General features: G+C 36.2%; 1 protein-coding gene across 1 annotated transcript; it reads left to right on the top strand.

Moving 5' to 3' along the window:
• Positions 1 to 16856: 16856 nt before the first annotated feature.
• LOC149258212 (uncharacterized) lies at positions 16857 to 21827 on the top strand. Its single transcript, XM_089406682.1, has 3 exons — positions 16857 to 17718; positions 20527 to 20583; positions 20677 to 21827. The coding sequence occupies exons 1-3, from the start codon at positions 16995 to 16997 to the stop codon at positions 21825 to 21827; spliced, it is 1932 nt and encodes a 643-aa protein (XP_089262808.1). The 5' UTR covers positions 16857 to 16994.
• The last annotated feature ends 1486 nt before the right edge of the window (positions 21828 to 23313 follow it).

The raw sequence follows: 23313 nt of genomic DNA, 5'->3' as shown, positions 1-23313 counted from the left end.
TTAGTGCACTGAATGTGCTAAGGCCATCCAAAGGAAGCAATGTCATAGATCAACACCCGAGGAGAGCGATGTCGTCCTCAACGATGATGTTGTTGTGTACCTGGAGACAAAAGTGTATCAAACCAACAACAACATTGATTCCTTTCTTCGACATAACGTCCGCTGTGGAGTTGTATTCTCTGTGGATATGTTGAAAGGAAATATGTTGGAATGATAGTTTAAGTTTTTCAATGTGATTGAGCCAACCCTTCAGATGAGGATGAGAAAATGGAGGTAGATCCATTCATATCGTTAATTAGAGCTTGTGAGTCGTCGAGGATATGAATGATTTGGACATCTAATAGCTGTGCAAACCATAATAAACCCTATAAAGCTATGATTTCAGCGCTCATATTGGTGCCATTGCCCCCCGACCAATATAACTTGTATCGTTATTCATTGTCCATATGCAACCACTCACCGCAACCACATGTACCAGCTTATGCTGCTCCATCAAAATATCCTACAGGGAAAGTGATGTGTGGAGGGGTGTTTCTGAAACTTAAATCCTTAACCTGTATCATATTTTTCTCCTAAGACTCCATCCAATTTGTTATGTTATTAACAATTTTGTTTATGTTAAGTGGCATGTCCTCAAAGATAATGGCATTCCTAGCCTTCCAGATTTCTCAAAAAACAAAAAAAGGAATAGCTTGTTGTCTTCTGCGTCTCCCACTCCACCAAAATAGACATGAATCCATAGAGGTGTGGTTTATAAGAGGGAATGCAAAAAGATTTGAGATCTAGTTCCATACCTAGACTACGATTGGACATTCCAATATCAAATGTTGGTTTGTTTCTGATGTAGTAATGCATTGGGCACATTGAACAGGTCCACTTAAGCCTCTTTTCTTTAAGTTCTCCTATGTCAAAGATTTGTTTTTCCAAGCCAACCATGTATATAAAGTGATCTTGCTGGGAATATTTATCTTCCAGACCTTTCAAAACCAACATTTGTGCTTAAGGTTTAATGAGATACATAGAATGTATAGGTATGTGTATGCCACTAATATAGAACCCCGGTGGATAAGGCCCTCCCACCTGATATGATCTCCTCCTTCATTTTTGCAAATACCTGATCTATGTAAGGCGACGATATATTTTTCCCAGGTAGCTGGTGATGAACCCGTCAATCTGATTTCATCAACTTTTCTCTAGAAAAGAACACTGTTAGTCCATGTTCTAATAGTGTGTGCCAGATGTATGATTCATCTTGCATTTAATCTGAAAATTGTGTCACTTGTTCTATCCAAGTCCTCGTCCACTCCCATCATGTAGTCTCTTCCAATGATGATATTGTTTCCTGTACCAAAGGTACAACATGTGCGTTTTAAAAGCCAATGTTTGCTATTATTAAAATTGATCTATATGGGAGATCGTGTCTTTTTTCCAATGAGACCGTCTCTCATCCACACTTTTGCCTTCAAGTCTCCCAAATAATTTGTTCGAATGATATCTCTCCATAGACACTCGCTAAAGAGTGCATGCCATAAAGACTTTATTAAGAGTGCCCATCCAAAAAATCTTAAGTTTAGGATTCCCCAGCCTCCATATTGCTTTAGAATCGTGAGCCTTTCCAGCTTAGTCAGATGATATTTGTGGATTTTTCCAGAGCCTGCCCGAATGTAATTTTCCGTAATACCACATATTTTATTGATGATAACAGTGGGGAGACAATATAGGTGTGTGCAGTACACTACGAGCTGTTGTAATACCGATTGCACTAGAGTGACTCTACCCCCCATTGTCAAACAATGATGCTCCCATCCAGAAATTTTCCTGCGGAATTTTCCCTTAATCCATATCCAATCATTGTTTTTGTAATTGTTTGGCTTGATTTTGAAACCTAGGTAATTCAAAGCACCACCTATAAGTTGAGTGGCCACTCCAAAAATGTTGGCAATGTGTTCAATCTCCTCGCGATTTCCTTCTACATATAAGAGAATGGACTTTTCTTTGTTTATCATAAGTCCAGACACTTCACCGAATCTGCATAGGATGTGATGAAATGTTGTCCATTGCAATCTAGATAGCATCCTGAAAATCTGAATGTCATCAATGAAGAAACTGCGGGAAACCTTTATACCTCTTCTCGATGTTAACCCTTTTAAAATGTTCTCCATCCTTGCAGCTCTGTCTGTGTGGCTAAGGCCATCCATGACTAGTATAAATAAGAGGGGCGATAAAGAGAATCCCTGGCGTAATCCCCTTGTAGCACCAAATTTTTTTAGGGATATCCATTTATGATGACCACATATTGTACATTTGTACATTTCCATTCCAATTATTGAAAGGGTGATGCGTAGGAAAGCCTAGTCTACGCAAGCATACACTTTCTGCAAGTCCACCTTCATAACAATCGCAAGAATATCTTATCTCTTTCAACAATGCACTCTATCCCTTTTTCTTCTTTGGCAAATTTAATCTGATCTCCTCTATCTTTGTAGTGTCTTTAGCAACTCCCTTTCCTTAACACTTTTCAACAATCTTCTCTTCTTCATCTCTCTATAATTTCTACTCATTTTGGTACCAAATTATGTTGACGTGGCTATAAGGTTTAGAGTGTAGTTCTTCTTTTGATTTACATAACTACCATGCTAAATCACCCACTTATTTTGATGTGAGCAATATTCATGCATTCTTATAAATCAACAATATTCACACATTCTTTCTTCTTATTATACATTCATGAAACCTTATCATCTTAGAATCACTTTTCCATCTTTTCTTTTTTAAAATACAATCAAATTCCAACTTCCATTGTTCACTTCCCGTTATTTCACCCTTTTTATACCCATATGGTCCACCATGACCTTCTTAATGTGTCTAAATAGTGCTCTTACATTAGAGGCTATAATAAAGTTTTTAGGGATAATAAAAAATTAAGCATTAGAAAAACACACCATTTATATTTCTAAGTTGAATCCCAAAGCAAAGAGAATCACTCATCTTACAAGTAATATATATATATAACTAACGCATACATCACTTATTAATACCTCAATAAAAACTATCCTTAAAATTAATAGTCTCAATTATAATAAATTGGTTTGATCTTTATCTTTCAAATTTTCACTATCCTAATACTCAATCAAAACGCTATCTTAGTCAGGCCTTAAGTCCAACTAGATTTGAGTGTTTTGTTTATATCATTCTTGGTGACCCTAATCCAAGGACAACACCATGTAAACATTAGATAGCAAACATCTATTAGATGTTTGAACCGAAATGCAAGAAATTCAACTTTGAAATTTTACCTAATTCACATTTTTCAATCGAAATATATATAATACGTATATGCAAAATATAAAGAATAAACCCATTGAATAAGATACGTTGGTGTAGGTTTTCCAGTCTAAAAAAATATATAGTGTCTGCCTTTTTTTACGTGATTGTTAGTATTGTGGACATACATATTCCAGGGGTTGGTGGATTTTGGAATCCAACAAAGCGGTAATTCTGAAAATGGGACCTATTATTGTATTAGGTGCATAATATGGGTCATAGCGGGCCTTGAAAATAAAGTATTCGACTTGTGAACTACTAAAGCACTGAAGCTGAAAGGGGGATCCGTTGTACTGGGTCCTTCTCTTGTCCCGTGAGGCACTGAAAAAGGTGTTGCATGTATATTGTTGTCAAGACAAATGAGCATTAGAGTTGTCTCTTTCGTTACTCTAGCCTTCTTGGCTTCCAACATCACCGGAAGCACAAGGGAATGCAATGAAATATGTGGGAATGTTTCAATTCCATGCCCTTTTTATGTCAATTTAAGGCGTTGTGGGCTGGATAGATTCAGATTGCAATGCTATAACAACGATACTGTGAGGATAGAAATGAACAGGATTTACTATAATGTCCCCAGTTTCCCTTCAGATGGGATCATCATCGATCCTCTCCGATATTCTTGTTCGCAGAATCTCAAGGGCTTCAGTGTGAAAGGCATGATCAATTATGCAATTTATGTCAGCAACTTTGTCCAGTTCTCCGACTGCAAGAATACAACAGGTTGTCTGTTGAAGTGCAATATCCCTACGCAGAGCAGGAAACAACAATGCATATTTGGCAGGACATGCTGCTATCCTCTTCTAAATGAGACGATATGGCACCGCAGGGATGATGACTTTGCTCACTTCTCGAATTACTGGCAGAACAAAAGCAAGGAAAAAGAAAAAAATTCTAGAATTGCATGGTGCCACTGTGAAAGTTATTTTAATTTTACCTGATCTTAAATTATTATGGATATCTATTTCTATTTTGTTCGTATATGCTAACTCATTTGTTAGGGTTAAAAAAAAGGAAGGCAAATCATGTAAGATTATTTAAAATGTTCCACTAAATTTCCCCTGTAATTATGCCTTACTGTTAGAACCCTCACCCATGCCAGAAGAAACTATAGGATTGGCCAGTATTTAAGACTATATATGTCCCACACCCACATATCCCTTCTGAGGATGCACTATCATAAAAGCCCACCAGTGAGGACGACTCAATAACCTTGTAATGACAAGATTTTCCTTATGGTTTTGGCCTCCAAGACTCAATCTCCTAAAAGTATGCCACATTCTTCAAGCTAACAAACCTCACATCAGGGACAACATGGTCCAAAATGGTGGCATCCCTGCACCTCCATATTCCCTAATAGATATAGAATAGGAGCAACCTGAACTCTTTTTGTCCCTCAAACCACTACGAGAGACACAAGCTAATGGAATATCTATCCACATCTGCTTGTAAGTTGGGAGACTTAAATACCTCTTTCCATATTGAAACTGCAAATTTACAAGTAAGAAAAAGGTGCACCACCTCTTCATTCTCCCTTCCACACAAACAACATATACTAGACCCTTGGAAACCTCTTTTAGTAAGGTTCTCTAACGTGAGAATTTGATTGTCCAAAACCAAACACATGACACTTCAATTTCAGGGGACCTCCCAACACCACGGTCATTGTAACAATGAAACGATGATTAGTGACCTGTGCTCCTGTGTGATATATGCATATGCTTCTTTAACCGATATTGTCCATGTACAAGCCCAAATAAACTCCACAATGAAAGAGCATCGTATTAATGATAAAATTACTTATTTATACATGTGCAATCTAGGTACGAGACAAGTGTGTCTTGGTAATCTATTAACTATAAAAACATAATGTAAAATTAATTACATATTGTACAATAACAATCTTGAAGGATTATTTAACATTCCCCCCTTAATTTGAAGGGACATCTAACATGCCGAGTAACTTTCTGAACTTTTCAAACTTTTGATGTCCTAATGGCTTTGTAAATATGTCTACGATCTGCTCTGAAGTACGACACTATGTCAAATGAATAACTTTGGCCTCTACATAGTGTCGAATCAAGTGATATTTGGTGTTAATATGATTGCTTCGATCATGAAACTTGGGATTCTTGTCCAACTAAATTGCTGAAGAGTTGTCAACGAGCAGTGGAGTTGAATCCTTTTGTTTCTTCTGCAAGCCTTCAAGTATTTTGTGAATCCAAATGATTTCTTTTGTAGCTTGAGCTGCTACAACATATTCGGCTTTGGTGGTAGAATCAACAGGAACAGATTGCTTGCATGATCTCCAACTGATGGTTGTTGATCCAACACTCATCAAATAACCAGATCTATAGACTCCATTCTCCTTATCTCCATCAAAATCAAAATCTGAATAGTTGGTGAGGGTGAAATCTGCAACTTTGAAATATTTGATGCCATATGTTCGAGTGTCTTTCAAATACTTGAACACTCGCTTTGCTGCATTCCAATGGGCTTCACATAACTAATGCATGAACCTGGAAGTATCCCTACAACAAAAGTTGTGTCAGGTCGAGTAGTAGTTAGAAAATTCAAACTTCCAACAAGTTCCCTGTACTTTGTTGGATCTTCAAACATACTTCATTCAGTGGAAGTAAGCTTCAAATTCTGCTCCATAGGTGTAGCAACATGATTACAATCCTGCATACCAAATCTTTCCAATAGTTGTCCAATATACTTTTTCTGAGAAATGAACATGTATTTGGGTTTCTGATCAACTTCAATCCGTAAATAATAATGTAATAAACCCAAATTTGTCATGTCAAAAACTTTCAATAATTCTCTTTTAATAGACGTTATATAGTCATCATTGTTTCTAGTGATCATCAAATCATCTACATACACAACCAAATATACAACTAACTTTCCAATTTTCTTAACAAAAAGAGTTGCATCATCTAGATCAAATAACTTATAATTCAACTTGAGAAGGTGTTCAGTTAATTTTTCATACCATGCATGAGATGCTTGTTTCAGTCCATACAAAGCCTTCACTAACTTACATACCTTTTTCTCTTTTCCTTTGACAGCAAAACCTTCGGGCTAAAACATATAAACATCCTCCTTCAAATCTCCATTCAAAAATGTTTTTTTAATATCCATATGGTGTATCTTCCAGCTATTCTGAGCTACAAGAGAAAACAAAGTTCTAATTGTGCCCCATTTTTCTGTAGGAGAAAATGTCTCTGTGTAGTCAACACCTTCCTTCTGAGCGTAACCTTTTGCTACAAACCTTGCCTTGTATTTGTCAAGCGAACCATCCGCCTTTTATTTGATCTTATACACCACTTACAACCAGTAGGTTTGACACCTGCAAGAGGATCCACTAACCTCCAAGTTCCATTCTTAATAAGTGCATCATATTCCTTTTTCATTGCATCCTTCCATTCATCACAACTAGCATCTTCTTCAAAACAACTAGGTTTGCTAATTGTACAATGATTGAATTCACAGTCATGAGAAACATTACATGAATCACCTTTAGAAGACATTCATGTTTTAAAATCATCGTACTTTCTTGGAACTTTTCGAGAACGTGTAGATCTTTGTAAAGGTTGTTGAAGTGGTTGTGATGGTTGCTCATCTTGAGGTACAGGTTCTTCAAAAACACTTTCTGAACCTGTAGAAACAACATTATCCTCCAAATTTTCTTCAGCAATAACATCCTCATCATTCTCATGAGTCAAAGATGGAAAAACCACAAACCGATTCAGTATGTGGATCATCATTATTAGATTGAAAATAGAACTTGTTAGATGCAAATTTCTCCAAATGAGCCAATTGCCTATCAATAGTGGAATTATCTTGATCTAATTCAAGAAAAATAAGATCTCTCGAAAGAATGAACTTTTTATTTTCTTCATCATACAACTTGTATGCGTTGGAAGTATTAGAATAACCCAAAAATATACATTTTTGACTTCTTACTCCTAACATATTTTGGTGTTGTTTAGGAATCAAAGCATAACATTTTGATCCAAAATCTCTAAAATGTTGAACAGTTGGGAGCTGATCATACCAAAGTTCATAAGGAGTCACGTTGTTAATAACAGAAGGAGGACATTGATTTCTAATACAAGCTGCACAAATAATTGCTTCGCCCCAAAACATCAATTTCACATTCTTAAAAAACATCATAGATCTAATCATATTAAGAAAAATTCTATTCATTCGTTCTGTGACGCCATTCTGTTATGGATTATAAGGTATGGTAGTTTTATGTTTGATTCTATTTTCCTTCAAATATTGTTCAAAAGCATGAGAAATATACTCGCCACCATTATCAATTCTGAGAATTCCTATATTCTGTTGAGTTTCATTTTTAATCATCAAACGAAAAGTTTTGAAAACTTCAAACACGTGTGACTTATCCTTCAACAAATACGCCCAACCCATTCTCGAGTAATCATCAATAAATGTCAGCACATATTTATTTCCATTGGCAGTTGCAACAGGAATAGGTCCACATAAATTTGAATGTATAAGACCTAATTTTCGTGAAGCTCTAAAAGAAGAACTATGAAAAGGTTGTTTACAATGTTTTCCCAAAATACAAGCATCACAAGGTGTAATATTTCTTGGAACTGTAGGAAGACCTTTAATACCTTTCTTTTTCATAATTCTGATGCTGTCATAGTTGATGTGACCAAATCAAGCATACCATAACAAGCTAAGAGACGGGATATCACTTTGCTGTGCCAAAAGAGTAGAACTTTCACGAGAATTAGTAGATGAAGTACCATTTAATTTTAAAAGTGTACCTTCTTCCACACCGGTCATAACAACTGCATGATTAGATGCTCTTCTTATCTCGATGATGCCCTTAAATATATGAATAAAATGCCCCTGCTGCCGAATATGGATAAGACCTCGTCGATATCGCACTCCGGGAGCGCATCGCAAATCGAAATTGGCGCTCGGGGGTTTCAGGGTATCGCACATTGGCAAATTGGCGTGACAACGGGGTTACAACTCCAAAACATTGCGACATCGTGATGTTGCGATATGAGTGTGAAGCGTCAGGAGGGCTGGAAAATGATTAACAAAGAAAATTAGCGAAAAACCAAGGGCAGGCAGACCCTTTTCTCTCTCCTCAGGGGGCCACGTGGCAGAGCACCATTGGATCCAATAATGACATGGGGCAGTTGACGTCAGTATGACGTGGCAGTATGGTTATGGCGTGGTGGTACAAAGGACGTGTGGCATGTAGATTCACCGTTTTAATGGGTTGAAAGGGGCCAAAATAGGGTGACACGTGTCACCACTCACAAAGAGACACGTGGCACTAATGACATCATCGATCCTGTAGATCGGTTATCGCATAGGCCAAAGTTCATCCTTCGCTGTAATCCCTCCTATCTTGCAATTGCGATATGCGGGAACTCTCTTAGATGCGATATTTTATAAAGTAGACTTAAAGGATTTTTGGGTTCGTCCCTTTTCAAACGCTGCATATTAACGAAACACCCCCCATCTCAGGACGACCCGGATTGAATCCGCTCAGATCGACGGCTCCCAGGCCTTTTGACCCACCGCCATGTTTCGCTTTATCAATTGGGGGGGGGGGGTCTGAAAAAGCGGTTTCCCTGCCAAGCCCCGCCGCTACATGTCCCTCTCATATCATTTCACACCCCCCTCACTTACCACTTACCGCTCATGCCCCCCTCTGAAAACCACTCATCCTCACACTCTCTCTCGCCAAAGGCCCTAACGCCTTAGAACTAAGCACCTCGTCACAGCCCCCCGGTTATACGAGAAAAAATCTAGACAGGGGCTAAACCAAAGGGGCCCAAGGAGCATCAGAACCCGCTGTTTTGCAGCGCCTTTAAGAGTAAAAGTCCTGCTACCGTAAAGCCTTGATAGTATGGTACAAGTTTTTGAAGGTGGATTGGTTGGAAACTAAAGCATTGAATGAATTATGGTGCAACAATAAATCAGTATGGGTGGCTCAAGAGGATTAATGGCTCATCATGGAGCTCCAGTCAGATACGAAATGAAGCACTGTTTGGACTAACTCTGTTTATGCTCAGTGACATGCAAACACAGTTGATCGCTATCAGCTACAAAGAGTGGGGAAGTCAGGCAATTAAGATGAAAGCGATGGGAACCATCCAAGTTGCAAGAAGAGGCACATCAACACGGAGACATGCCCTGATCAAAGGCCTTCACAGGAACAACAGAGGGACACTTCCTCCCATCATCTTTTAGTTTTCTCTATTTTACAGTTATTCTGTAATTTCTGTTTGTTTCCAAGAAGGGAAGCAAATCCCTATGAAATCATTTTGGGGCAACAGAGCCTTGCACGCCGAGACAAATAGTCTAGAAGACAGCTCGAGCTCGAGCTAGGAAATTTGTTGTAATTGTTAATTCCAGCTCCCCCTCTTCTTATAAATAGGGGGAACAAAGACTTAATAGAGATTTCAGAATTCTACACCTACGGATCTGATTACTATGATTCCACTTTTGGTTCTACATGCCTGTCCATGAGGCACTTGAGTGATATCTGGTTTAGTGTAAATGAATTGGTATGTTGGACTCATATTGGATTAATGAAACTATTTGGCGATTCCAATCAGAGCAATGCGCAATATGTTTTCCCCTCTATCAATCTCATTTCCATATATGTTTTCTTCTTCTATTGAAATTGTGTAATGAAGCTATCAGTCTCATGCTTTCATGTTTGTATATTTTGTTTCTATATAGAGAATAATACCTGTGTGTATTACAGATTTACTTGTGTTATTCAATAGCCTACAATACCTGTAGTAATTACAGATTTACCTGTGTTATTCCATAGCCTGTAGTACCTGTATGAGCACAGATTTACTTACACTATTTAGTGATAAGTGTACTCATGATATATAGATTTTGGGACCTTAATTAGCGCTCTATTGTTTCTATCATATCATCTCCTTAGTCTTCCATACTTCTGCTGAAATATTGTTGCTTAGGATTCTGTCTTGTTTACAGCCCTATGCATCAGATTCCCCTCCTCTTTTTCCTCCTCTTCATTTTACTACAACACCAATATTGAGGCTGCCTGTTGTTGTGTGTTGGCCTCCATAAAAGACATTTCTCTTTGAGGTTGCCCGATTTACCCCCTACAAATTTGGATCCATGTATTGGCTTGAGTTTACCTTAGTGAGGGACTATTGAAACAAACCCCCTTTATAATATTTTAACTACGTGACAATTGGAATGCAAAACAAAAACCCCACTAATCTTCCATGCACTCCTCTCTTTAAGATGTCCTAGGCACTGGTCTACAATCAACCCAGAGGTTGTCTCTGGGAAGCTTTCTATGACCCCTGAAGCACTCGTTTTGCAGGTGTCATTAAAAGCCACAATAGGCCCAAAGAACTTTGGCACCTTTTGATCATGGAGCATAGCACGGGCAACTTCTAATATAGACATGTTCTTCCTTTCAACTAGACCATTATTTTCAGGAGTATATGGCACACTTGTTTCCTTATTGATCTCTTCTTTCTTGCAAAATGCTATGAATTCGTTTGATATGTATTCCCCTCCATTGTCAGACGTGAAGACTTTTATTCTCTTTACTGGTTGATTTTTTATCAAGGCCTTGAATTTCTTGAACATTTCAAAGGCTTCATCCTTGTGCTTAAGGTAGTATATCCATGTCTTTCTTGACAAGTCATCAATAAAGGTGATGTATTAGAGATGACCACCAACAAAATGTATAGTCATTGGGCCACATATATCATAATCAACAAGATGGAGGATGTCATTTGTCCCGTTCTTACTAGAGGGAAATGGTCCCCTTGTTTTCATTCCACTTGCACAACTTGGACTAACTCCATCATGATGAGCTTGAACATCGGGGATACCTAAGACCAATTTCTTCAATTTCGAAAGTGCATCATAATGTAGATGAGCCAGCTTGCGGTGCCATAACTCGCTCAAATGATTGATATTATGAACCAATGTTAGAAGAGGTCTTCCAGTGACTCTATAGAGGCCTTCAAATATTGATCCTAATGTGAATGCATTTCTCATAGGTGAATCAGTAGACCAAGTCAATAATTTTCCTTTGATGAAGGCAACCTTCATCCATTTATCTTCCAATGCGGATATAGATACCAGATTCTTCATTAATCCTGGTACATACATAACATCATGTAGCAGAACTGATTCCCCATAATTCAGCTGAAGTTTGACGGACCCAAAGCTTTTCACGGGATGAGTGGAGTTGTCTCCAAGGGTGATCTTCAACTAAGTCTCCCTCTCTACCATATTAGAGAGGACTTCCTTATATCCAGATAAATGATGAGTGGCTCCACTATCATCCAACCAACTATCCCACGAATCTGGTGGAGAATAACTAGTAAGGGCAAAAATAAGAATGTATTCATATTTATTTACAACATTACTTTCATACCTGGGAGCCCTTGAAATCTTTTGAGGAGGGTGATCTTCTTCATGGTCACTTGAGGAGTCTCTTCTTCTTCTTTCATATCTTCTATCACAGTTATTCCTTTGATTGTCTTTTCTTCTTTTGTTATTGTTGTAGCTTCTATTGTTGTAATGTGGCCTCTTTCTCTTCTCGAGATAGTCACGAGCATAATGACCTTTCTTATGGCAATTGAAGCATGCAATATGAGATAATGATCAGTCATTCCTTCCTTTAATGTTTCTAGAAGAAGGCTTCCTTGATGGAACTCATTTTGCCTTCTTCCTTCTGTCATGAGTAATATATGCAACGAGCTCTCCCTCTTCATGCTTTTGAATCCTTCCTCTTGCTATCATCCTTGATTCTTCTTGAGTAAGCTTCCCAACAATTTCATCAAATGACAGAAGGACATTGTTGTTGCTGATTGTAGTAATGAAGGTTTCCCAAATAGGAGGGAGACCTCTAAGAGTCACAACTACTAGCTCCCTGTCAGGCAAATTTTCTCCAACTCTCTGCAATTGATCTCTAAGGCGAGAGATCCTCATAATGTAGGATTGAACAACTTCTCCTTTTTTCATCTTGGTTTCCTTGAGTTGATATTTCAAGGTGATGATCTCATTCAAGTTGTTGATTTCATACATGTCGGCTATCTTGTCATACATATATTTATACTTTCTTAAATTCCCAACATATGCAAGTAAATGATCTTGTAAACCATCAGCTATAATTTGCTTTGCTTTGGACTCACCTTTCTTGTACCTGTTCTTGAGGGAAGCGGAAGCATTTTATGAAGGCTTGGGCATCCTTCCATGAATGTACTGTAGCACATCATTGTTGTCAGCGATGATCTCCAATCCGACTTTCCATGCATAAAGTTTGATGCATCACCCAACTTTTCATGCTCCTTGAAGGTAGAGGACGAAATCTTGACCTTGACTAGGCAATTTGCTTTCAGAAAATGAGGGCTTCAATTATTGTCTTATTTTGGGTTTTTCTTTCACCTCAACTCTGATACGATGTTAAATTTTCTTATTGTTCTATGTTGTATGAGTTAATTTAGCCCAATTTACTTCATTAACAATGCATCCAATTATTAGCAATATAACCAATCATAAACGTAATTGAAGAAAGAAAAATATATGCGGTGACAAATAAGATAACAACATAACCATAAGAGATAGAAGATTGGTCCACGACCAGGGAAAAATCCCACAAGGGGGAAACCCTTTCAAATATTCTTTAATAGATCGTCATAAAACGTTTTCAACAGAAAGTACAATGAGCCCAATACATATGTTTGTAGCGTATATTTACAAATCATATCTATAGATCTATATAACAAAAGAGAGAAACCCAGATCCACTGAAGCCAACTGAATCCAACTAGAGCCAAAATGTCAAACCCTAGATCTGAACCCTAGATGCTCTCATCAAAACTGACTGCGTACATGCGAAACTCCCTGTACAGTCTCTCAGACACTTTGTGAGGGCGTTTGTGACTGCTCGGACGCTCTCAAGAAGACTCTGTGCAAGCGTCCAAGGTAAAACACACCAAAAGCCCTTGGACACTCCCTTACAGTTGTTGTGCGTGTGTCTATGACTGCTTGGATGTTCTTAGGACCACTCTGTGCGATGGTCCGGGGACTAATGCAGCTCAATTTGTCTGCGAACCCCTAGACGCTCCCATAAGCCTATGTGCTACCGTATGGGGCTCTCTGGACGTTGTATTGACCACTATGTGCCAGCATCTAGGGACTAAAATGCCCATTTCTATGCCAGTGTCTAGAAATCAGAAAACCCTAATTCAGAGCGAGCCTCACGCCTGTGATTTCAGACCCTTGCACGAACTCCTTATGTCGAACTTGTGCAAACCAAATCAAAAGAGAAGAATAGAAGATGGCTTGATCATTGTGATGAAGTGAGCTTGATGTCGCTTCGATTTATAGGATTTATTAAGGGTCCACTTGGGGTTAAGGCCGACCTAAGCAGTTACACATGTGGTTAGGGCCGACCCTTTCCATAATACATGTATGAATAAAATAATTCAAAACTCAACTTCCGCTTGACCAAATTAGGTGATCTTTAGGTCAATTTTGGTCCTCTCAAAAAGATGAATTTAATGCAAGCATCATTTTGGTCATCTAAGCTGTCTAATGTGGAATTTGACCCTAGTTGCAAAAAGTAACAGGGCCGAAATGGAAAGCCTTCTTCCAGGCACTCCATTGGTGAATCATATGCGCCAATAAGGTAGAGTACACCTTCAAGGATGTAGCCTCTTCATAGTACTTGATGAGGCCTACATTCCTTAAGAGCGCTTGGGTCCCTGCAGTTATAGAGCAAGGGTATAAATCCCTCTCCCTTTCTCTGGCCTCCCATGTTTGGACCATATTGTATGGGTTCGCTTGCTACTCCTGTTGCTACTCCCTCTACTAACGTTTCTGCTACATGATTGACATATAAAATATATCAACCTCATACATAAAATACAATATTTTTTATTAAATGAAACATGTATTTATAAATATGGAAACATAACTTTCAATTATAAAAAAAACAAACCATTGGTGTGCTCAAAACACAGTCATGCAACGGCTCCGGTGCGATACCAAACATAACTACACCGACATCGGTGCGCGCATAAGTATGGTGCACCGTTGTTAGCTCATAAATTTAATTTTTCATAGCAGGGAGTCACACTTATGCATCGATGCGCACATATAACCATTTCACATTGACACATAACGTTCAGGTTATCAAATGCGCTGAGCTATAACTATATTTTTAAATATATTTTTGCTGTGTGTTTGGTAAATATAAACGCACTGGGAGTAATGCATCGACATACAATTTATCATATTCTTGGTGATTTTTTATTTACGAAGTGCACTGCAACAATCGCGGTGTGTTATGTTCACGCACCAAAATGCAGTGCACCCTATAAATTTATAGGGTGCACGACTATCTGTGCAAGACAAATATATTGAATGCATTATGCAGGGAGATTTGTTTTTCAAAAACAATGGAAAAATTAACCTAAATTACAATTTTAGTCCGCTAAAAAATTAAGTTAGAGAGAAAAATAGACATTACCTGGACATTTGGTCATCGGGGAGACATTGCGGACATGTTATGGAGAAAAATAATTTTTAGCAATGTTTGAAAAAATTGGAAAGTCAGGCAGTGAACATAGTATAGAAGGATGGTGAGCAAGAGAAGCACTGACATCAGTGAGCTTGCATGAGGCAAGAGTGGCACTAGTGCTTCAAAGCTCTCCAGCACTGTAGATGGTAAAAATGAAATTTACGACTGGGAGGGCTTTTTTTATTTAACCCTCCTTTGATGCGTTATGCTAACCGCACTAGTGCAAAATAGATTGAAGCGCACCGCATTTTTTTAAATTAAAAAATCTTTCTCAATGCTTTTCTTAGGACACCCTAGGGTGTTCTAATATAGGTACCACATCGGTGCTTTATTTGACTTAAAAACTGCCTAGCACTGCTCTTTTGTAAATGCCCCAGGGCGTTTTAGTACCTTTATCAAACAGGTGCAAACTATAGCAGTGCTACTTAGTGGTATGCACCAGGATGTTTTACTACGTGAAGGGCATCAATGCCATCAATTATTCAAGCACTGATTTGTGGTGTTATTTAGCACACCATGTTTTTATTTTATTATAAAATATAACAAAAAAAACAAAAAAAAAATCTACAGTGCACCATGTTATATGTAGCACTGACGATTTTATTGATAGTAAAGCTTCGGTGCATTTGTATATGTTAGACACACTATCCAAAAAACATCTGCTAAAACGTTCGGCCATCCACCTACGCTAGTGACCTCCGCTATAAACGGATTTTTAAGTTATTTTTATAGGGTCTTCCACAAAACCTCTGCTAGAAGGTCTTTTCCTTGTAGTGAGACGTCCTCACACACAAAATGTGCTTCATTTATATCTTTCAACAATGTTCCTCTTCTCTTAACACCTTCATGAATTCTTCTCTCTTTCAATAATGCACTATATCCCTTTTTCTCCTTTAGCATACTTAATTTGCTCTCCTCTATCTTTGTAGTGTCTTTAGAAACTCCCTTTCTTTAACTCTTTTCAACGATCTTCTCTTCTTCATCTCTCAATAGTTTCTACCCATTTTGGTACCAAATTATGTCGATGTGGCTATAGGGTTTAGAGTGTAGTTCTTCTTTCGATTTACATAACTACCCCATGCTAAATCACCCGCTTATTTTGATGCCAACAATATTCATACATTCTCATAAACCAACAATATTCATGCATTCTTTCTTTTTATTGTACATTCATAAAACCTTATCATCTTAAAATCACTTTTCCATTTTTTCTCTTTCTTTAAAATACAATCAAATTCCAACATGCATTGTTGACCTCCCATTATTTCACCCTTTTTATGCCCATATGGTGCACCATGACGTTCTTGATGTGTCTAAATAGTGCTCTTACATTAGAGGCTATAATAAAGTTGTTACGGATAACCAATAAATTTGTTAGGGATAACAAAAAAAAGTTAAGCTTTACAGAAACAAGCCATTTATATTTCTAAGTTAAATCCCAAAGCAAAAAGAATCACTTGTCTTACAAGTAATATATATATATATATGAATGATCCTACAGATAATAAATTGGTTTGATCTTTTATCTTTCAAAATTTCAGTATCCTAATACTCAATCAAAACGCTATCTTAGTGAGGCCATAAGTCAAACTAGATTTGAGTGTTTTGTTTATATAATTCCTGGTGACCCTAATGCAAGGACAGCACCATGTAAACATTAGATGGCAAACATCTATTAGATGTTTGAACCGAAATGCAAGAAATTCAACTTTGAAATTTTACCTAATTCGCGTTTTTCAACCGACATATATATAATATGTATATGCAAAATATAAAGGATAAACCCATTGAATAATATACATTGGTGATAGGTTTTCCAGTCTAAAATGTCTGCCTTTTTTCTACGCGTTGTGGACTTACATATTCCAGGGGTTGTTGGAATTTGGGATCCAACAAAACGGCAATTCTGAAAATGGGGCCTATTATTGTATTGGGTGCATAATATGGGTCATAGCGGGCCTTGAAAATAAGTATTCGCCTTGTGAACTACTAAAACCCTGAAGCTGAAAGAGGGATCCGTTGTATTCTTGTCCCGTGAGGCACTGAAAACAGTTGTTGGATGTATATTGCTGTCAAGACAAATGAGCATTAGAGTTGTCTCCTTCGTTTTGCTGGCCTTCTTGGCTTCCAACATAACTGGAAGCACAAGGGAATGCAATGAAATATGTGGGAATGTTTCAATTCCGTACCCTTTTTATGTCAATTCAAGGCGTTGTGGGCTGCACAGATTCAGATTGCAATGCTATAACAACGATACTGTGAGGATAGAAGTGAAGAAGCTTTACTATGATGTCCTCAGTTTCCCTTCAGATGGGATCATCATCGATCCTCTCCGATCTTCCTGTTCGCAGAATCTCAAGGGCTTCAGTGTGAAAGGCATGAGGAATTATGCAATTTCTGTCAGCAACTTTGTGCAGTTCTCCGACTGCAAGAACACAACAGGTTGTCTGTTGAAGTGCAATATCCCTATCCAGAGCAGGAATGAACAATGCATATTTGGCAGGACATGCTGCTATCCGCTTCTAAATGAGACGATATGGCAGCGCGGTGATGACGACTTTGCTCACTTCTCCAAGTTGCAGTGTCAGCGTTTCATTAGCTGGGTACTTACGCCCACAACCTCCTTTTTAGATGCAAAATATGGGCTGAAGCTGGAGTGGGGTATTTTGGGCTCCTGTGATCATGTTCTCTGTCACCCTAATGCTGTCTGCCAGCACGCAGTAGCTGTAAAAGACAGTGTGAGGTGTTCTTGTAAGGATGGCTATCAAGGGAACGGATTTGTTCAAGGCACCGGATGCGTAAGAGGTATTATTCCTGGCGAGTTTTCCTTTGGTTTTTTGGGTTTTGGTTTGTTTGTTTTTGTTGCATGATTCACCTAGGTACATAAATTGAGAATTTTGAGGTTACTAAGATTTTATCTATTTACTCAGAGTATTTGTAAATAGAAATTTAGACAAACAGTTTGCTTCAGCTCGAACTTGACATACATTAGTATGAAAAGACAAAAAAGACTAATGAGTCATAACAACTATTGAGCAAAATCTCCAAACATCTAAGTCATTTGAAAATCACCTTCATCCAAAAAATAAATAAAATTAATATTGTAATTAATTGTAATTTTTTTCTTCTATTTATTAGGAATTTTTGTTTTTAATTTTAAATTTATTATAATAAGAAAATTAATCAAAATAATTATTAAAACTAAATGGTTTAACAAATACATCAACAGAGATTTATTTTAATAATAGATTTATTATGGATAAAAAAAAATCAAATCCCAACTTTTACAATATAAATAATAGATTTGTAATTTGAGAAAATCTCTCTCATTTAAAAAACACATACATATATATAATCCCGAAACATATATTTTATTTAAAAAAGATATTGAATTTATATATAATATTAATTTTTTTGGTTATTAATAATTTTTTAAAATTACTTATTATATTAAATAATGAATAAATTACATCTTCTCATATTTACATGTATAAAATTATTGACAATATTTTTTTCCAAATATTATATATTAATTCAATATTAAATTACATACCTCTCTGATACAATGATATACAAAACAGCTCTTGAAACTATTAAAATCCTACTTCATACTAAGGATTGTGGAGCAAATCTTTATTTTTAAAAACAAATAAAAGGTCATAAGAATATTTACAAAATGATTTTCCACACTAATAGCATTTTGTAGCAAATGCTCGTATTTCAAAAACAAATAAGGGAGCATGGGAATTTTTTCATGCTGCTTTTGGAAATGATTTTTGTGATATGAACATTGGTACATTGATAGATTAAAAGTCTAGCTTTCACCGCGAGTTCTTTTGCTTAGCCACTCTAAAAAAAGAGAGAAGAACGTCTGATCTATGTAATTGGACACATTGTGCAAAATAATGAATGTGCAAAATAAAATAATAAGTGTGGTTAGAATTTATATTTATCTTCAAGAAAGAATTAAAAATTGGAAAAAAAATGTTTATCCATTAATATAAATAACCATCATTCAAACATAATATTATAAATAAATAAAAAAGTGTGGTTAGAATTTATATTTATCTTTAAGAAAGAATTAAAAATTGAAAAAAAAAAGTTTATCAATTAATATAAATAACCATCGTTCAAACATAATATTATAAATAAATAAAGTTATTAAAAATTTCACCAAATATTTTTTTTTTAATAATTATACTATATTAAAAATAAATTAAACATATAGTTTTAATATTTAAAATTTTAAAAATATTTTAATGAAAACCATTTTTAAATTAACAAATTGCTAAAAAAATTTAAATATTTTTTTATTAAATATTATTAAATATTTAAAAAAATATATATTTTTTAATATCCCACCAAGATATAAACCGACAAACAAACATAGTATTATATGAGAATTACACTCCAAATTTAAAATATACAAAACTTGTGACTTTTAAAATATATGAAACATGAGTTGAGTATTTTAATAAAACATCAGAGTTAATATTACTCTAAACCTCCCAGTCTTCTTCTTTTCATTTCATTAAAAAAAACATAAAAATCAATTTTAAATTTTTGTAAATGAATTTTATTTGGAATGTTCACCCACACTACTCTGGTTTTACTTTCTTCTACTATTGACCTTTAATTTTTATACAAAAATTTAAAATGAATTTTATTTGGAATGTTCACCCACACTACTCTGGTTTCACTTTCTTCTACTCTTGACATTTAATTTTTATACAAAGATTTATTAATTTTTTAATATTAATTTGTAAGTTGTTCCTATTATTAAAATTAAAATTTTAATTATATGATTGGATTATAGTTATTGATTTGTTTTTAATTTTAATTTATATGATCAAATTTGTGTTTTTGTAAATGGTAATTTTTTTTATAAATAAAATTAATTTATTAAAATATTAAACACAATACACTAAATCAATAATTAATATAATGCTTTTCCATTTGATTTGATGAAAAAATTAATTCAATAAACAAATTAAAAAGTCAAAAGAGAGTGATCCATCATCATTAATTTACTACAAAGTAGTTAACATTTACACACTCACAAGTTAAACCAACACACTAGACTTTCAGTTTCCATATTCACTAGACTTTCAGTTTCCATATTCTAGTTACTTTAGGGTATGTTCACTCATTTTTATTTATTTTTATTTTTTTTAAGTTGTGGTTCGGGTGGAATATCGGGGTGAGTCTATTTATTTATTTATTTTTAATTTATTGGGTGAATCTATTTATTTATTTATTTTTATTTTTTTTAAGTTGTGGTTCGGGGTGGAATATCAGGGTGATTTTTAATTTATTTTATTTTTTTTAAGTTGTGGTTCGGGGTGGAATATCAGGGTGGATCTACATTCACGGCAAATAACAAGCCTAACCCCAAGGGCGTCGAAGAGATTTGACCCTGTGACCTCCCAACTGAGAAAGTACTTAGCAAAGGAAACTCGACCAATTGAGCTATCCCTTTGGGCTTAACTATGTTCACTCATTATATTATTAGTGGTTTCTATATTTTCTTTTCCCGTCTCTGTTTATCTGAAGTGTCTGTTTATCTGAAGTGAAGTTATCTTACTCTATTGTTTCTGTTTCCTTTCTGTGAAGCAATGGGAAATGTAAAGACTGTATCTGCAAAAGCTGTATCTGCAAAAGCTATAAAAGGTAAATTGCATAACTTAAAACCAGATCCATTCGGTATCTTTGAATTTTTTTAATACTCAGTTTTCTAATTACCTTTTTCAACATTAGGTCTAGAGATACCTATTCCAGTGTTAGCCGTGATCAGCATAGTAGTGGTTTCTTGCATATTGGTTCGGCGTCAAATGTGCTGTAAGAGGAGTGCGAGTGAGGACCAGAGCATTCAAGAGTTTATGGACCCCGTCGATTCTGGATCTCCGTCAGTCGAAACTTTCTTAAATTATTATTCGTCACAAGTACCCACCAGATATTCCTATTCTCTCATGAGAAGATATACAAACAATTTTGCAGACAAGCTTGGGAAAGGCGGTTTTGGAACAGTTTATAAAGGGAAGCTCCCCAACGGACGTCTCATAGCTGTGAAGATTCTGGATGAATCAAAACAGAGTGAACAACAATTCATTGCAGAAGTGGCTACAATAGGAAGGACCCACCACGTTAATTTGGTGTGCTTATTGGGTTATTGTTCCAGTGGATCCAAAAGAGCTTTGGTGTATGAATACATGGTTAATGGTTCTCTGGACAAGTATATCCATGGAGACCACCAAGATAAGTTGGATTGGAAACAGTTGTATTCAATTGCAATTGGTACAGCTCGCGGCATTTCATACCTACACGAAGACTGCAGAAATCGCATCTTACATTGTGATATAAAGCCCCACAATGTTCTCCTTGATGCTAATTTTTTGCCCAAAGTTGCAGATTTTGGTCTAGCCAAAACAACGAATAAAGAAGAAAGTCATGTTTCTGGAGCTCATGGAGGAACACTAGGCTACGCTGCCCCAGAGATGTGGTCAAGAATGTATGGACCTGTGACCGATAGATGCGATGTTTATAGCTATGGAATGTTGATTATGGAAATGGTGGGAGGAAGGAAGAACTTTGACCTTGATAATAAAGAGAGCAGATCAAGCCAATTCTTCTATCCAGAGTGGGTGTTTAAACGAGTGGAAAAGGGTGAATTTGGAAATTTGAGAAAAGAAAAGATGTCGGAGGAAGATGAAGGAATGGCCAAAAAGTTGAGTTTAGTTGGACTGTGGTGCATCCAGTTCAATGCTTCTCGTCGTCCTCCGATTAGCAAAGTAGTCCAGATGTTAGAAGGACTAGTAGACATTACCACTCCTCCATTTCCATTTCCAGTTGATACACCTCTGCAGCCATCTGCATCCCACCCATCTTCTTCTTCATGTCTTGCTCTGGAGGTTTAGATCAGAAACCCCACAAGCAGGCAGATTGACAACAAAACCTTCAGGTAAGCTAATATAACTTTAAACCAGGGCAGAAGTACCACATTTGTTTTGCCTGCTCATGTATCTATCTGGAGTCTCAATTAGGAAATTGAAATACTTTCTCATATTAAATGGTTTAGATTAGAAATCCCACTGCCAGGAAACCCACAGCAAGGCAGCTGGACAAAATCTTCAGGTAAGGTAATATAATTTTAAGCCAGGTCAGAAGTACCACATTTTTTGTAAATGTAAAGACTCTATTCACTTTAAATAGTTTTCATATGGCAAATATTTGTTGTGTTTACAACGGTTTCATTATAATCCTCACTCTGTTCCTGCGTATCTGCTTCTTATTGAAGGGCAAGCTGTAATTGTTGATCGGGTAAATCTGTCTGATTAGCGTAGGAATATTTATATCTACTTGCAACTCTCTAAAGTTTTCAATTAAAAAAAAAATAAAAAAATTAACTTAGCATATTGACGGTCCATAGATACAATATTCTATATCATGGGTAAGTCAAAACAAGAGCCTTGAAATTACAATGCAATGGTTAGTCTACAAGCTTTGAATTTGGATCTTGGACTGTACATATGTGCGTCCTCTGCTTATATTTGGATCTTGGACTGCACATATGTGTATGTGCATCCTCTGTGTTTCGCTCAACTGTTTAGGCTGAGATGGAGAACAACCTCTGTGCTTATATTTGGATCTTGGACTGCACATATGTGCATCCTCTGTGTTTAGCTGGACTGTTTAGCCAATGTTTTACTTGCTCAGGCCACCTAAAACCTAGAATCTATCAACTCTGATTATGTATTTGATGATTTATACTCTGGAACACTGTACTTTAATCAATGAAATGAAAAGCATTTTTCTGTTTTTGAAAAAAATGACGTTGTCTTTGAAACAGAGGCTAGATGTGAAAATGTCCAATTATTGCAATCTAGTAAAAACCTTCAACAGTGCGCATCGAATTCCTGGCAGAACAAAAGCAAGGAAAGAGAAAAACATGCCAGAATTGCGTGGTGCCAGTGTGAAAGTTATTTTAATTTTGTCTCATCTTAAATTATTATGATGGTTATTTCAATTTTGTTTGTATATGCTAACTGATTTGTTAGGGTTAAAAAATAAAATCATGTAAGATTATTTAAAATGTTCCACTAAATTTCCCATGTGCTTCATAATATATACCAATTACCATTCCATAGCAGTGGAGTAGCGATCTCCATTGTGCTCGAGAATACGTCCAATTGAGTTATTAGTTTTGGAGATAAATTACACAGAAAATTCTGTACCGTTCTACCAAATAATATTTCGTTCGTTTAAAATATATGACTACCTGTATCACCAATTCTGGTGTAGCTAGGCTCTTCTAAATAACTCTGGAGATAAATTATACAGAAAATTATGTAACAAGGCTCTCCCAAAAAATATTTCTTTCGCTTAAAATATAAGGATCTACGA

This window comes from Pinus tabuliformis, chromosome 6 (genome assembly GCF_031772625.1).
Source record: "Pinus tabuliformis cultivar Carrire ecotype Pingquan chromosome 6, CPIR1, whole genome shotgun sequence".
In the NCBI taxonomy this organism is placed as follows: Eukaryota; Viridiplantae; Streptophyta; class Pinopsida; order Pinales; family Pinaceae; genus Pinus; species Pinus tabuliformis.
Note: the sequence above shows the minus strand (reverse complement) of the source record. Positions and strands in the feature narration are given on the sequence as shown.

Coding starts and splice junctions, on each gene's coding strand:
- LOC149258212 (XM_089406682.1), top strand. CDS start 16,995: ATGAGCATTAGAGTTGTCTCCTTCGTTTTGCTGGCCTTCTTGGCTTCC. Junction 17,719..20,526: donor AGGCACCGGATGCGTAAGAG/GTATTATTCCTG, acceptor CTTTCTGTGAAG/CAATGGGAAATGTAAAGACT. Junction 20,584..20,676: donor ATCTGCAAAAGCTATAAAAG/GTAAATTGCATA, acceptor CATTAGGTCTAG/AGATACCTATTCCAGTGTTA.